The following is an 18,311-nucleotide window of genomic DNA, read 5'->3' on the forward strand; positions in this document are numbered from 1 at the left end:
TTGGAGTAAAGTCATAGAACTACTACTACATCTACCAAATACCTTAATTAAAACTTAAAAAAGCATGTAAGTTTAAAGATTTTAATTAGCAAGAATCTATTTCTTCTTTTTCTTTCTCTGTGGGATGTTGAGATATCCCAAAGAGAAAGAACAACAGAACTGTACTCATACAGTTCTGTTGTAAATACACGAACATTTTGAATGCTACGTTAAAAAATAAATTCAAGAAGCGAGTATTGTAGTTCGAAAGAACTTTTTGTGAATAGTGGTGGTTAATAGAAAAGTCAAGGTTCTTATTTTGAATACAAAATTAACGAAAACTATGTAAATAAGAATATAAAAGTTATTAATTTTTAATTAATGTCAAAAGCAAATGAAAAATTCTAAAACACCAAATCGTGGAATTTGTAATATTGGCCCTGGTAATACTTCAACGTTTTTAAAATTTTGTTAAGGTAAGATATGTATTCTATTATGAAACAAAAGGAATAAAAACTAATTTAAAACTAAAATAAAGAAAAAATAAAATAAAAATTCTCGTTAGGCGTCGAAGTACTCGTCCGCATCGCTGTCACTGGGGAACGTTCCCAGAAGACTGCCCGCATTGCCACGTTGAATGGCAATGCTTATCTTCTGACCGAAGAAATAGCCAGCCAAACAAAATAAACTATATTTCTTTAAAATTATCACATCTTCAGATCGAATAAATAAATAAACTGGCTAAGAAAAATAAAAATTATCGTAATTTTTTTGGTCTGGTATCTTTCTTAACTTTTCCGAGTAATTTCTAAACGAAAAATATTAATAAAACGAAAACGTTGTTTCTGATCGCAATAACTAACTGTCATTTTTCATTATCATGGCGGAGGACGAGGATGGTGTTTCGAATAAAAAGTCGCCTCAAAATACAAATGAAGGAGCACCATCGCAAGAAAATGAACAAAATGCAGCAAAACCTGACTTAGGTATCGAAGAAGCAAAGTACAATAGCAATGAAAATGGTGACGCATCGCATGCGGAGGCGAAAAGTTCTTCCAGTGAGTTTACGAAGTTGTTTTTTGTCCTAAATATAAGGCATTCCTCATCAACTGTTCCTTTTTCTTCCAGAGTCTACAGGGGCGACGCGGAAAGATGAAAACCCGTTTTCGTTTCGGCATTTTCTGAAGCGAGATCTTTCGTTGCCGGGTAACTCAACGTATGAAAACACTGGCGCCCGTCCGAAAGTGTACGCGAACACCGTACAGCACTCCCCGACCAAGATAGACGTACACGCCGACTCGAGGCGGGACAAGCCGCGCTCGAGCGACGCCCAAGCCAAAGAGAAGACTAACGAAGGCAGCAGCCATCGTATAAGTGACAACACATCCTCAAGTAGTTCTGTAGAAATACCTTTTAGTGTAGTGGATAACTCAGATTCTAAGCATAACTTTTACACGGACAATAATGACGTGCCGTTCTATCACAGACCTAATTTGGCTTCGGAGCCTCTCGGGATGCCTTCATTGCCTGATTTCGTACAAGACCACATATTAGTGGAGCAGGCATATTTGAACTTTAACGGGCCAATATCGGTGGATTTGGATAACTTACCGGACTTTACGTTTAATACTAGTTTCAATGCGGGATCGTCTTCCTCGTTGGGTAGAAGGAATAATAGTAATTATGGTGGTAGGGGTTATGATTATGAATCGTATATGGGAGCGGCATCTACATCGAATGAGGCTGGCCAGGCGGGCAGTGGGATGCCGCTTGACCTGCCAGCCGGGGCTGAAGCAGCAGCAGGGCCGGTGCCCTTGGATCTGCCACCACACTTGAGCCTGGATCTGACCGAGTCTGTGAACCCTGTAGATAGAAGGAATGTCTCTCCAAGAAGTAATTTTCCGCTGGATCTGCCTCCGAATGCTGGTGAGTAGAATCTTATTATACTAAGGTAGTTAATTCTGCTGAAGTGTTATTCTAAAGATAGAAACTATATTATTATTATGACAATAAGTTTCTTTCCTATTGTAGTGCAAATTATAACATGATACTTGAGCATGGCAGTAGGGTCTAGTTACAAAGGTGAGATGTACAATGAGTCCAAGCATGGCTGCTGTGCAAGATGTCTTTTGTTACAATCCCAGGGCCGGCAAAATATTTCCAAGGGTTTTTTTTTAATAATATGTAGTCTAGAATTATGTCCAGTGTCTGGCTATGGACTACTGACTCCCTATTACATGTCAAAGTCAAAACATTTATTTCAATTAATCCTAAATAAGGCACTTTTGAAATGTCAAATTGAATTGTCTGTCAGTCTGTCTGTCAGTGAAGCTAGGCGCTCACACTCGTTCCAAAGTGTAGCTGGGGGGCATGGGACTTGTAATTAATATAACTGGTGAAAACTCTAATTCATTTAGTTAACTCCTTTGGTATTATTTCATTTATAAAGGGCGTCCCAAAATTAACGCAAGATTTGAATTTGCCGCCATTTGTGCCAACCTCTCTACAGCGTATACTCTCTGTTAGTCAATATATATGTAGTACTAGCTTCTGCCAGTGGTTTCACCCATGAACATGTGGGTTAAAAATTGGACTATATGTTGTTCCAAACATAGGCATAGCCAGGTTTTAGTTTCGGGAGGGGTTCAAGAAAGTCAACCCATTAAATGTGTGACAAAAAAAACCTTCCTTCATACATGACAAAAAAAAAAATGGAACATGTAATAAACAGATTCAAGATTCATAGGTAGTCATAGAGACCTTTGCCAAACAGGGGATGTACTATGCTAACTAGAAAAATAACGCTCTGTAATGTCTAGGTACGCATTTTCCAGCTACGCCTATGGTTCCAAACCATCATAGTGCACCATAACTAACCTCTGTTATTTCATCTTAATCTCTTCATTAGTTTTGACCTGAAGGAGTAACAAACAAATAAACTTTTGCATTCATAAATATTAGTAGGATTATGTAACTACTGGACTAAATAAATACTTATTTTGATACCTCCATACTAATGTCATTAACATATTCAGTACAAAGAATAAATTAAAAGAAATAGTAGCAAACAAGTGCACGATTTTATATCAATTAATTTAGTTTGTATTATTATTTTAATAGAATTCAAAATTGTTAGCTAATACTGCAGTTGAGTCAAAGCTGCATCTCAATCCCTTCAGCCGTTTTGATGTGAAGGAGTAACATATAAATAAACTTACAAACTTTCGCGTTTTTTATATTAGTATGATTAGCTTCTGCCAGTAGCTTCGCTTCGTTATGCATAGTTAGAATAAACAGCATCCTTATATATCTTATTGCAAACTATGATCTACCTCATTACCAAATCCTATCACAATTCCTTCAGCAGTTTTTGTGAAAGAGTAACAAACATTTTCGTTTTTACTAGTAGGATACTTAGAAGTCCATTATTCAATTACGTGTTATTTACTATCGACATAATGACAAACGTATTGTAAATAATTAACACATAATGGTCGCTAAATAAATGTTTATTAAACAGTGGTTCGTTTCTCATGAACTTGTAGCATGCTAATAAATTAACATTGGTATTGACGTGGTTATATTCTTTATTATTCAGCCACGTGCCTCTACATCGTAGCGTGATGTTAGTAAGAGTACTTAGACAAGTACCTGATACAAAAAAAAATGTATGTTTTAATCTATACTTGTTATACTAATACTATATAGGCTATATAAATAAAAATAAGTCGGATTTTCCTTCCTGACGCTATAACTCCAGAGCGCATGAACCGATTCGCACGGTATTGCATTCGTTGGAAAGGTCTCGGGCTCCTTGAGGTTTATAGCAAAGAAAATGTCAGAAAAAATTCAGGAGAAAAGCAGGAAAACAGGAAAAATCGTTGTGTGGCGAAACGGAGTTCGCCAGGTCTGCTAGTAGGCTATAAAACATCACGCTATGACCAATCCGAGCCAAGCAGAGCGGGTGAAACCGCGCGGAAGTAGCTAGTTTATTATACACTATTTATTATACACTATTGTAGCTAGTTTATTATACTCTGATCAGCGTGATGTTTTATAACCTATAGCCTTCCTCGATTAATGGACTATACAACACAAAAAGAAATATTCAAATCGGACCAATAGTTCCGGAGATTAGCGCGTTCAAACAATCAAACAAACTCATCAGCTTTAGAAGTAGCTAGTGTATAATAAATTACAAGACAGACATTTAAATAAATTTTAGTCATCTATCCTATTTGTTGTTCTCTCTAGAACCTATAATACAATGTGGAGAAGCTAGTCTCCCAGCTATTGCATGAAACTGCAGTCACAAATTGCACTAGGGGAGTCAGTTCCCGTGTAGGACTGACAGTTCATTAAACATAATTACACTCCCCTCTGTCCTCGCACATCTGTTACTTCTATGTCATTAAAATCTGACTGTCTGTTTATTTCCTTTTGTTTTATGGTGTGATGGGAACGTCTAATTGATTTTTTTTATTTTCTATAAATAACTAGCTACTTCCGCGCGGTTTCACTCGCTCTGCTCGGCTCCTATTGATCATAGCGTGATGTTTTATAGCCTATAGCCTTCCTCGATAAATGCAATATCCAACACAAAAAGAATTATTCAATTCGGACCAGTAGTTCCGGAGATTAGCGCGTTCAAACAAACAAACAAACTCTTCAGCTTTATAATATGTATTAGTATAGATTATTACGCCTTGTGTGTCTCGAAGGGGCAAGGACTCGTTATTAGGAAAAATAAGTATGTGAAAAAAAATTATATTACAAGTTACAATGAGCAATGTTGAAACTAACGCTTCGTTGTTAATTTTAATTAAAACTCCACTAGTCCGTTAGAAATAAAAGGAGCAAAAAGTTGGTTTGCAGATTGTTTAATAAAATGCAACATTGCATAGTCTATCTTTTTAACCTTTTAGTATTTGACATACTTTTCCTACAAACACAATCTAAGACGTAGAGAACTCCGGAGCTGCGGATGACCTAACGGGTTACCGGGGCTCCGGCTCAAAGCAGGAGTAGGAACGGGGTGGTTTTTAGTCAGTAAGAGTCTGACATTCCCTCTCGCCTCGCCCAAGGCGGGAGAAGACATTGTATCATTTTCCCCCACAAAAAAAAAACGTAGACAATGACTACTGTCTACACTTTTAACTACTAATGCCCGAATACTCAAACGCTACTCAATTTTAAGACGCTCTCAAATCTAGTTCTGTCACTATCAATTCTTTATAAAATGACAGAGATAGCATGATATTTAAGTACAACTTAAAATTGAGTAGCATTTCAGTATTCGGGCGTAAGAGTCTCACTCTCCACCGCCTAACCCAAGGCGGGAGACATCGTCAAATCATTTTCCCCCACAAAAAAAAACCGTAGACAATGACTACTCTCTACACTTTTAACTACTAAGAATAACAAGTGATTATCACGTAATTGCAGGCGCGGAGTCGATGTGTCTCCCGGATTTCCTGCCGGTGCATCCGGGCCGGACGTCGCCGGAACCGGAGCATCAAGACGAACAGATGCAGCAGATCATGGCCGAGTTGGAGCGGACCAGGTATGTGGGGAGTTTCATCATTAAACAATATTATCAGTGTAGTAAAAGCTATGATTGAACCTCTATTTGTAAGAACTAGAGTGTCGGTTTCTGCGAATGCGACAATAACCAAAGTAAATAGGAATTAAAAAAGATTTCGAATTTATTATTTTTTCGTAATTTTTATCATTACTCTCCAAACAATTCTCCGCTAGCTCTCTAAATGTTCTTACTTTGCTTTACGTTTAAAGTAGGTAAACGAGAGCGAGTTGGACGCTTTGTTTGACCAAATCCATGCACCAAAGTAAAGCAAACTGCAAACTCGTACTAAGGCCCCAAAGCGCCGAACGCGCTCTCGTTTCAATCACTTTAAAGTTTAAACGGAAAGCAAACTCATACAAAGGGTACTGTTAGTCTAAACTGCAGCCTGTGTTGCTCTCATAAATAAATAATAAATTAAGTATTTACATTTGCAATTAATGTTAATTATTATGTTATCGGCTTACTCACGTAACGGTTTGACGAGGAACTCGACTAGTTTCGAGCCATGCTAGAGGCTCATATTCATGAGCAGCATTCCGCGACAATCGCCGCGTCGTGTGTCGCGGAATGAAACTAGTCGAGTTCCTCGTCAAACCGTTACGTAAGTAAGCCGATAACATAATAATTAATTTAGTATGTCTCACGAAAGTTATAATAAAATTGCAATTAATGTATTAAGACAAGGAAGGGACAAAGAAATGTACCTTAGGAAGTGATTCATTGGTTATTCCAGAGTCCGAACTTTCGTTTAGTTATTCAAGGCTAGCGCTTGTGATAAGTTCGTGAATATTATTCATGATATAACACCTTCACTTCCCGACTCCGTGCTAAGATTTCTAATTGCTAATGTCTAGATATTATAGTGAAATATCAAACAGGTGACTATAGAGCTTGCAAACACTAAGTGCTTTTGGATATCTTTGCGAAGTTTAGTTTTATTATTATTCGTTATTCAATCGTAAGTTTTTTTTTAATGCGAATGAAGGAAATTAGGTATATACTATATAGTATATACAACAGCTGGCTGCCTCGTTAGTCGATTGGTCGTAAGTGTGGGTGCTGGACAAGGGGTCTCGGGTTCGATTCCCGTGTCGGGCTAAGTATTACTGAGTTTTTTTCGGTTTTAGAAGTACAGTTCAGTTTTCCAGTAGTAGTACGGAGTCTGCAACTATGCCCGGTATATGGCAATAGGCTCAACCTATATTACATGGGACTTATAACACAAATGGTGAAAAGTGGGTGCATGTTGTATAGCGTCATAATGTTGCATCTCTGCCTACCTATTGGGAGGGAAAAGGCGTGACGTTGCTATATAGAACAGTCATCCAGCAAGTCAACCAATTCCTTTCTGTCTTCTCTTCTTTCTTTATTAGATTCCGATCTCGTTAAACGTAAAACAAAGACTTTGACTGCACGGTTGGTGCGGTGGCTGGGCAACTGGCTGCCGTGCAACGGGTAGCGGGTTCGATTCCCGCACGGATCAACTCTTTGTGTGATCCACAAATTGTTGTTTCGGGTCTGGGTGTCATGTGCATGTGAACTTGTATGTTTGTAAACGCACCCACGACACAGGAGAAAATCCTAATGTGGGCAACGTTTTTTTTTACAAACTTGTAGTAAGTCGACAGTTGTAACTCTTCTTTCTTTCTTAGATTCCGATCTCGTTTTAATTTAAAACAAACTTGTAGTAAGTCGTCAGTTGTAAATTGTAATGTGGTGTTCACGCGTCAATGATATCCTGTTACTTATCTCCTAGAATATTATAATGTGTGGTTGTATTGCTTATTTATGATTCAACAGGGCTGGCAAGTTCTTTAAATAAAATACCCTAAAATAAAAGATAAAAAAATACTTAAATAAAAAAAAAAAATTGTACTGTAATATCTGTAGGAGCGAGTTGTTCGCGGAGAGGTCCCGCCGGTGTCGCGTGGAGGAGGAGCTAGCCGTGGCCCGCGCCGCCGCCGCGCAGCTCCGCGCCGAGGCACAGCACAGGACCCAGCGGGAGGCCAGCCACGAACTCGACCGGCCGGGACCTGCCAACGACGCTGCGGTCAGTATACTACACTTACTTTTTATGAAACACGGTAAATGAGCGTTACCGGCGTTTTGGGGGTTAGGAACTTAAGATTGTTGGGGAATCGGGAATTTAGAAGATTGAGAATTGGGCCTCCGGTAACCTCACTCGCACAACAATACACAATGCAAGCGTTGTTTCACGTCGGTTTTCTGTGAAGCCGTGGTATCACTCCGGTACCGGCCAAACGCCGGCCCATTCGTGCTGAAGCATGGCTCTCCCACACTTCACTCTCCAATGATAAATAAACGTCTGTCTTTTCAAATGCTTAGTAGACTAGAAACAAATCTGGACAAAACCTCTTCTCACAGGTGTAATGAACATTGATCTCTATTCTTGCGCTTTTGATTGGCTATTTAAAACTTATTATAAGTTCAGTTTTTTTTTGTCCAGCACATGATATTTTTAAAAATGTACCTTTAGGAGCAATTACATTGCCTTGAAAATCGCTTAGTAAGTAAAATAATGTACTCATATTTGTATTTCCAGAGTCGCGCGACGGACTCGGAGGCCACTATAGCTAGATTGAAGAATCAAATTAAGAAATTAAAGGTTTGTTTATACAAGTTATATTTTTATTAGTTTCAGTTGTGGTTTGAAAGTAGTCGGGCAACCTCGTTATCCAAGCGACTAAGTAACTATTATATAGATGACTAGCTATGTCGGTAAACTTAGTAACGCCTCAAACATTTTTTTCACTCATCTTTTAAACCTTCCACAAATAATTCAAGCCCGAAATTTGCCAAATCAGTTCAGCCGTTCTCGAGTTTTAACGAGATTTACGAACAGCAATTGATTTTTATATGATACTAGCTACTTCCGCGCGGTTTCACCCGCTCTGCTCGATTCCTATTGATCGTAGCGTGGTGATTTATAGCCTATAACCTTCCTCGATAAATGCACTATTCAATACAAAAAGAATTATTCAAATCGGACCAGTAGTTCTGGAGATTAGCGCGTTCAAACAAACAAACAATCAAAGAAACAAACTCTTCAGCTTTATAATATTAGTATAGATTAGTATAGATGGATAGATAAGTGATAAATGTGGTGTATGTGTCCAGGAGGAGTTGGCGGCGAGTGAGCTAGAGTGTGGGTCCCTGCGCGGGACGCAGGCCGCCGCCGCCGCCGCGCTGCGCCGCGCCACCGGACTCGCAGAGACCTCGCTGCGGTATGTCCACCGTACTTATATTATACATGCGACACTTTCGCCCGAATACTTAAACGCTACTCAATTTTAACTTCTAGTTACTTAAACATCGTGCTATCTCTGCCATTTTATAAAGAATTGATAGTGACAGAACTACATTTGAGAGTGTCTTAAAATTGAGTAGCGTTTGAGTATTCGGGCATTTGTATGATTGTTTCATTGTTACCTAGTCTCAAATCTAATTTTTAGCCAATCAGCAAACCCGTACTTATTTTCAAATTATAATAACTTTTTGTAAATCATTGCCACTAGTATTTTCTCATACACATGACACCTGGTCCAGACACATGACACCTGGGTGTCATGGGTCTGGACCCGAAACAACAATTTGTAGATCACACAAAGAGTTGCTCTGTGCGGGAATCAAACCCACTACACGTTACGCGGCAGCCGGTTCTCCAGTCACTGTGCCAACCGTGCAGCCATACAACAAAGTTGAAAATAAAGGTTTTTTATTCATGAAAGAATTAACAATGAATTATATTAATTTACAGAGAGCTCCTGTCCGGCCTAGACCAGCTAAAGACCCTCAGTTCGTCCCTGGACCCGACATGATGCACACCCCCCACTCCCCCCTCGCCACCCCACAGAGACGGACCATTGTGGTAGGAAACAACATGTAATACTTGCTGTATTGTAGTAACATCACGACCTTATTTCTGGGGCCTTAGTCTGCTATTACAATTGTATCAGAATGGTCGATTATTGAGCAGTGCAAGAGGGACGGAGCTATACAACCTACATAGCTCCGTCTCTCTTGCACTGCTCAGTGATCGACCATTGTGACACAATTGTAATAGCAGACTAAGGCCCCTGGAAAGGAGTAGAGAGTATTTAACCTTAACTTGTATGGCGTACGGATGAAAATTGCCTGCCAATAATGAGAGGTCAGGCTTCAGGCATACAGTTTTCATCCGTATACCATGGTAATTAGGTTTATTTTAAATTGTTCTCAGTATCTTCGTCGCGCCTCCACCAATGTGAGGTGAGCCAATATCTTACCTTTATGATATAAATAACAAGAACCATTTAATTTTATAGTGTTAGTTCAAATGAATCTCAAAAGAAGTATCCGAATATACTTACTATTACGACTTTATAACAAAGTTTTAAGGTTGTAAATCCAACAACCTTGACATTATGGGGTAGTTAAGAGTCTTTATAACTATCCCATATGGTCTAGCAGTTTCTAGAGTGATTGTTTAATGCAAGGTTTTAGATTTGAGAACTTCTCAAAAAATAAACTGAATAGTTTTTAATTTTAAAATCATCTACTCTACCTACCCCTTTTTAATAAAGGCGTGATGTTATTTTATATCCGTAATTCTACATTATCTCAATATAATATTATCATGGTGTATTTTGATTGGACAAACTACTGAATTGATGCTTTTAAAACATGAGTTTAGCGGCATCTAGTGGGTTGTGTAGGAACTAAGAGAGTATAAGATATATTTAGTACGTAATAACTACCTCGTTGATCGAGTTACAAGGAATGAGCATTAATCACCACACTTGCTCAAATGGATTGGCTATTTTAAACTTATAATTAGAAATTATAATCCCAGGCCTCACGAAGTTTTCCTTCACCATTTGTCAGTGGTGTCTAAATAATCTTAGAAAGTAACGTACGGAGTTTAACATCCAATCAGAATACACTATGAAATATCAAGGCTCCTTGGTAAATTATATATTTTATATAATAATAGTATTATTACTTCTTCCATTATACTCTACATATATCCCATTTTTACAACCAAAGGTTTTGGTGACGATCAGTAATAGGTTATAAACCATATGGCTTTAGAGTCGAAATTGCAATATCAATAGATAAATATCAGATACTTGTATGAGAAACATGGATACTGGAATTGCAATCTTAACTATGAAATGTTAAGAACGGTTTTACCACTTATTATTCGTTTAATTGATAGATAATTTGGCTTATCATCCATAATATGTAATGTTTTAGTTAAGCTAATGCCCGAATACTCAAACGCTACTCAATTTTAAGACGCTCTCAAATGTAGTTCTGTCACTATCAATTCTTTATGAAATGACAGAGATAGCACGATATTTAAGTACAACTTAAAATTGAGTAGCGTTTGAGTATTCGGGCGTAAAACAAACTTTAATAATCAGTGGTGAAATTGGTTCTTAGGCTGGTATCGTAGACTGATACTCCTGCAAAGCTCTTTGCTCCAGCATAATCCGGAGCCGCGGACACCCCACGGGGTTTACCCCCTCCCCACACCCTTTCTCCCCCCTCCGGCTTTAAGCAGGAGTAGGAACCGGGTGGTTCAGTAAATAAGTAAGTGACACCCCCTCTCGCCTTACCCAAGGCAAGAGAACAATAGTTTGATCCCCCCTTTCAAAAAATACATAGTTGGAGAGAGATGCACATATCTGTTGAATGTATTTGCATCCCTTTTCATCTTTACTTAAAAGATGTCCGCTTGAGTGTTGTTGTATAATACCGGTCTATTGCTATGGTTTATAACGACGGTAGTATGGTCAGTCAGTTTGTTTATACATATTTAAGGCTGTCGAAGAATTATTTGTTACTGGTTCCTGTTTTGTTCATCAGATGGCGCTAAAATAGCTCGAAGCCTCTGTCCAATCACTGTAGTTGTTACATTTTAAATGGTCAATATGACACTAACTATGGGGGTGACGACGTGGTATGATAAAAATCTATTTAGCCCGTCCGTCAGTTAGGTAATGGAAACTAAAAAATATTAGACACGTATTTTTTTATTCTGGTCATATAAGTAACAATACTTAGGTAACGAATCAAAGGCCGGCGCTGTTGAGCAAATACGTCATTTCTGCGTATAAAATGTACCTAGAAGTAACATCACGCGATATTTCAAATCAATATATCATCGGAAGTATTTGTTTCCGTAAAAAAATACCGTGTCTAATGTTTGAAAATTATCTACAAGACGGACATTAAAATATAAATTAGTCATCTATTCTCTATTGCACAGACAGGATGCTAAACTAGCACCGCCTGGTGAGCAAAAACAGTAACTTTTAATTAAATTAGATCATTTTATGCCGTATAGAAAATTAACTTATATTTTCATATGAATGATGCTAAATAGTCATTATTGATTTGTATTGTAATTTTAAAATCAAAGTTTTAATGTCTCTCAGTATAGTTAGTCAAGTTGGACACATCCAAAGTTGAGTTTTATTTTACAAAAAATCTTCTACAAGTATAAATCGACAGTGAATCAGTATCCTTAGTACGAGTTTCCTTTATGTGGATCAGTATCCTTAGTACGATTTCCTTTATGTGGATCAGTATCCTTAGTACGAATTTCCTTTATGTAATCAGTAAGCCTTAGTACGAGAGTCCGAGTACGCTTTACGTTGAACGAAAATTAAACTAGAGCGCGTCCGGCCCTCTGATTGGCTGCCGCGAATGAACCGACCAAGATTAAAAGCAAACTCGAACTAAGAGTACTGTTCTTTTTTAAATTAAGTTACTATTGCCCGAATACTCAAACGCTACTCAATTTTAAGTTGTACTTAAATATCGTGCTATCTCTGTCGTTTTATAAAGAATTGATAGTGACAGAACTACATTTGAGATCGTCTTAAAATTGAGTAGTGATTGAGTATTCGAGCATATATCATATACTTAGGTACTAAATTTTCGGTTGTTTTGTCTAGAAATGTTCGACATTTCTGTCTTTGTAAAAATCTTTATTTGCAATTAAACGAATGTTTGAAAAATTATCATCCATATCGGTCCAGCCGTCAAAAGCCGTCAGTCCAAGAAAAAAAAATGCGTTAGACTTATTTAAGAATTTAAAAAAGGAAGTTCACCTTTGTTTATATTGATGTAAACACCAAACAATAGAAATAGTGATATTATAATTTCGACATAAACGCTTTGAAAATCTTTGGATTTGATGATGATGAACATAATTTGAAAGAATAATTTGTTTTAAAGCGTAAAAATAAGTAATTGCTATTAAATCAAAATTATGTTAGTAATATACAAATTAAATTGTATTTATTATTTTCAATAATGGCCCTATGCCATTAGAAAGAAAAAAAGGAACAATATTTCCTATTGTGTTTTAAAATTGTGTAAATGGACATCATAAGTAAATAACAGGCAAATAGGTTGTTTCTCAAATATACTGCCGTGCTGAGAGACATTTAATGATTACTTAAACTATTCCTTAGTAACGATTTTGTTCCGAAAACAATTGCTACGGACTGGGTTAAGTAACCAAATAACTGAGTACGGCAGTTAGTTGCTGATAGTCTAACACCCGAATACTCAAACGCTACTCAATTTTAAGTTGTACTTAAATATCGTGCTATCTCTGTCATTTTATAAAGAATTGATAGTGACAGAACTACATTTGAGAGCGTCTTAAAATTGAGTAGCATTTGAGTATTCGGGCATAACTGATGGATAATTTTACGTATTTTCTATTATACGAAATGTGTCTTATTATGTGTCCGTTGTTAAAACCAACTTGAGACACTGAGATAAGGCCTAAAGCTGTTGTTTTCAAAATTCATATTTCATGAATCTGGTTTAAGCTTACATTCCTTCATTATATTGTAGGGTGACTGGTAATTAGTGAACGGTATTTAAACACGTGATTGCATTCATGATTACATACAACTTTCACAAAGGAACTTTTTTATATACCCATTAGTTTTTATTTTTATCACAATAACAAAGTATACAAAAAAGAACTGATTGGTATATAAAAAAAGTAGCTTTGGGAAAGTTGTTTGTAATCATGAGTACAATTATGTATTTAAATATCCTTCACTAATTACGAATCAACTTATATGTAATATAAATTGTTAACAATTTCTTCAATATCAGCTTAGTATCATATTAGCAAAATTACAGTTATTAGAACAATACTTGTATATTAAAAATAATTTCCAAAATGCGTTATTTTGCAACAAAATGATGTCGAATACTTGATTAATATTATATTGTTAGGCGTATGTTAAATGGATCTTCGCGGAATTGTAAATACGAACAAAATACATATATTTTTGTGTGCCATTGAGGCTGTATTAATTTACATGGTAGACAGACAGACAGCTTGATAATATATATAAATATATATGTCAGTATGAATGTTCTTCCTGCCATCAAATGACTTCATATCTTAATTGTATGTAGATATATGTGTTTCGTGTAAAGTCCGATACTCTCTAAATAATTAAAAACTAATTTGTGCTTGTTCAACAAATGTTATTGTACATTAAACTGTGATTCATTATTTTATTGTGTTGTTCTTATTTTTCCTTTACCTATTAAATAATCTAAGAAAAACTGCATGATCGTCATCTCATCGTTTCTAGGGAGATAATTCAATATCATCAACAGCCTATATGTGACAAGAGATGACTAAAGGCCTCTTCTCACACGGAGAAGTGTTGAGCATTAATCAATACGCTTGCTCAACACTGGTTAGCGATGTTTTCCTTCACCATTAGTAGTGTCTAAATAATCCGACGGTCTTTAATAAAAATATGTTAAACTGTTTAACGTCTAATTACTTTGCAATGAATAAGGCGTGAATGTTTGATATACACTAATTTACTAATAAACAGCGGTATAAGCCTTCTAACTATTTAACGTTATAAACTAACCGCTGGTAACATTTTGAGAAGTGTTCCGAAACCATAAAACGTATAAAAACCACATTTTCTATTTCCTTTCATATTTACATGTTATTTAGTGACTAAAAATAAGAAATGAATATTTCTGAAATTACAAATTATTTTCAGTAAACGCGTGTAGATGATTTAAATTATATTATTTAACATTTTGAATCAGTAAAATGTCATCTATAAAGACAGAACATGTTTTGAAAAGCTTTGAAACGTCAAATGTCATTTTCCGCAAGAAATGTAAAAAGATAAATACAAACCCAGGTCGTGTTGTTTTTCGTATTTATATTTCTTATGCATTCATTTTATTATTGATAATAATGGGAAATGGAGTCGTTTGTATCGTAGCAAAGAGGAAGCGTGTTACTAATTGGGATCCCTTGTGATTGAGTTTAAAGTAAGTATTATTTACCAAATTCTGCTCCCGTTAATTCTCAAAACTGTATATATTTTTTAATTACTACCTATTTGTTTCAGCATAACGATGAGCAGATGCTGAGAAATCAAGTTCTCAATGAGAACTGTCGTAGACTGAAAATGAGGTAACAATGAAACACATGCTAGAAGCCTACGAGTAAACACGAGCTGAACAAGAGTTTCGTCTAAGAAATTTAAAATAACAAAATATATGACTAGAAACTCAAATTAATAAAATACATTCTCAGTATAAACTTGTTCTTTTATTTTAAGGAAATGTTTGTTAAAACTGTGTTCTTATAAACAATTGTCTTGCAATTTGTCCAGTAATATCGTATGATGCCTGACTCTGTTGTTGATGAAATGGTGGCTGATTACCAGTTTCAAACATTTAAAGAATTTACAGTACAGCAAGAGGAAGTAAATGTTTGATTTTTGACTCTTGCCATGTATGTTGGTTGCATCGTCTTGTACTTCTTACTGCGCCCATACCCTGAGAGCTACACAAACTTGAAGGAGCTTCAAGTTTGTGTAGCACAAAGAAGCCGCCAGCCAACCTTCTTTGTTTGTTCTATGTCTTCTCGGATCAAGTCCACCACTTCCCTGACATATCTCTTAGTAAACCTGCATTTACCTTAACATTCATCTTCTTCGAAAAAAAGGCATCAAATACGTGTTCTATAAGGTTTTAGTAAACCTATATTTACGTTTACATTCATCTTTTTCGAAAGAAAAGAAATCAATACGTGTTTTATAAGGTTTTGTCTTTCTTGGCCGTTCCTCATTGTCCAACTCAAGAATATTAAAATGGCGCAGATATTCTAAATAATCCATAATAACCACTAAATCAAAATATGTTATGTGATAAGCCACGACAATAAGTTATTTGTTGGTTATTCACACGCTAAACAAGCTTATTTGACTGAATAAGGCCGCGTTTCCATTGACGCGGAGCGGGGCGGAGAAGAGCGGTTAAGAGCGGTGAAAAGTGGTCAGTGTTTCCACTGACGTATTTAAATATCCTTCACGGTTAACAATTTCTTCAATATCAGTTGGGCGGAGAGGAGCGGTGAAGAGCGGTGAAAAATGGTCAGCGGAGTGGAGTGAGGCGGAGCGGAGCATACTTTTGGAATCATATGAGGAGATTGACTATGTCTAAATACAATAGACCCTTTATCGATCAAATATCGCAATCGATATTTTTATTTAGAGTTTATTGTTTTTTTATATGATAATATATTAAACGAAATAAGATTTACAAATATAGTTAATTTTGTTATTAATAAACGATATTTCGACATGAAAATAAAACTAAAAGAAAGTATTTTCTCAATTGAAAGTTATGATTTAGGTACTTGAATTGATATCATTAACGACTATTTAAGAAAATTTAAAACATCAATATAACATTGAAAATAAATATATTTTTGTTTGATAAGTAATTTGTTTCGTAGTAATCGATTTTAAGAAAATCGATTAAACAACACCCTCACACAAGCTACTTGGACATCCCTTTTTGGTTACTTCGTGAATCTTCGTGCTTATTCGGCAATACTCGGTACTCGGTTATGTCTCTGTCACACGTTAGCATGCGTCGTGTTAGTGTCACTATCCCTGTCTAAGAGAGCACAGTCCGCTGCGCACCGCGCTACTCCGCACCGCCCCGCTGTCCTCCGCACAGCACCGCCCCGCTGTCCTCCGCACCGCATCGTCTCACTGTATATGGCCGCGTTTCCATTTGTACGAATATCCGCTCAGCTCTGCTCCGCCCCGCTCATGCTGTTTCCATTGAAGCGGTGCGGAGACTTCGAGCATAGTGATTGGTCAATTCGTGCACCGCTAAGCTCCTCTCCGCCCCGCTCCGCGTCAATGGAAACGCGGCCTAAGGATTGTGTAAAATGACATACACTTATACAACTGTTATAACGGGTGTATAAGATGACAACCCCTATACATTGATTATTAGTAATGAATATGCTATAACACGTGTATACAGCGTGTATAAATGTTTATTAGTAAGACCGTTAGAATGTACAAGTGTGTATAACTCGGAAAAGATTTTTGGTCGATTTACAATCCGCACCCTCATACATTGAAGCTTTCCTTAGGCTAAGAACTCACGGAGCGATTGCGATGCGATCATCGACGGCCACGTTTGCGGGCGATAATCGCAACCGCGGCGGCTGTGTAACCGCGCAAACAACCGGTCTCGTGAGAGTGGAAATAAAACCGCAGTTCCGCCACCGCGGCAGGCGCGGGTGAAAATCGCTCCGTGAGTTCTTAGCCTAAGGTTAAGGCTAACTGCGGAACTGCGGATTATCGCCCGCAAACGTGGCGGTCGATGATCGCAAGACTGACGGGCAGTTAACGATCAGTTGAAGTCCAGACCGCCATGGACACACATCAGAAACGAGCTGTTGCGTTATACTTACTTCACAGAAGAATTAAAAAAAAGACCCAAAAGGTTCTGGGTGCATCCATTGATTCAGGATAGAGATCGTTATGGATTATTTGTTACCCTTATTAGTGAATTAAAGAAGGACGAAGAAAAATTCTTCAATTATTTTCGAATGTCCGTCCCTAGTTATTTAGAATTAAAAAAAAATGGAAGCTGCTCTTCAAAAACAACATACTAATATGCGAGATCCTATATCACTGGAGGAAATGTTAGCAGTCAGGTTAAGATATATGCGATCGCCCGCCAATCGACCGCAGAGCGCGCGGGCGCAACCCGCCGAGGTTGCGGGTGACCGCGGCCCGCGCGATACTACTAGTTGCCCGCCGGTACAGCGGGACCCGCAAACAACTGCGCAGACTGCGGGCGTAAACCGCGTCGTGAAATGTGCTTTAATTTTTTACATGTATATCTGCACTCTACGGAAGCTGCGGGCGCGGGTGAAAATCGCTCCGTGAGTTCTTAGGCTTAAACTTCCGGATAATCCGGGCCACTGCGTCTGGATTTTTTTGCAGTATTTTTTCATCAATTGATGTGATTCCTCAGGAAGGTTTATAAATTTGATTTCTGAGGAAGGATAAAGTACCTCTAGCAAGGAATGGGAAACAAAATAAAACCCAACAGTTAATTTATATTTATTTAATAATATAATACTTTGTATAAACAATGTTTAACAACTTAGGAATGTATGATTTTTAATAATTTATACAAATGTTCCCTTCAGCGATTTATTTTGTACAGAAAACAAATATAGTATTAGTTATTACAATAGCTTTATATTATCCTGTCCGATCTTTAGATCTTCATACTATATTATTGAATATAGGTGAAAATATTTTGCACATTGAGTATCAAAATCACAACAAATATCTATTACAAAGTATATACAAAATGAATTTCAAGCATTAAGTATGATATTATCTAC

The 18,311-nt window shown here is 37.0% G+C and overlaps 1 protein-coding gene across 1 annotated transcript; it reads left to right on the forward strand.

Annotated features, from left to right (window-relative positions):
* The first annotated feature begins 834 nt into the window (after positions 1-834).
* Positions 835-10,828, forward strand: LOC118272569 (uncharacterized). The gene is made up of 7 exons (XM_035589154.2): positions 835-1,037; positions 1,108-1,905; positions 5,425-5,542; positions 7,454-7,613; positions 8,127-8,189; positions 8,702-8,808; positions 9,342-10,828. Exons 1-7 carry the CDS (start codon positions 860-862, stop codon positions 9,400-9,402), a joined length of 1,485 nt encoding a protein of 494 aa, XP_035445047.1. The 5' UTR covers positions 835-859; the 3' UTR covers positions 9,403-10,828.
* The last annotated feature ends 7,483 nt before the right edge of the window (positions 10,829-18,311 follow it).

This window comes from Spodoptera frugiperda, chromosome 4 (assembly GCF_023101765.2).
Source record: "Spodoptera frugiperda isolate SF20-4 chromosome 4, AGI-APGP_CSIRO_Sfru_2.0, whole genome shotgun sequence".
NCBI classification, from domain to species: Eukaryota; Metazoa; Arthropoda; class Insecta; order Lepidoptera; family Noctuidae; genus Spodoptera; species Spodoptera frugiperda.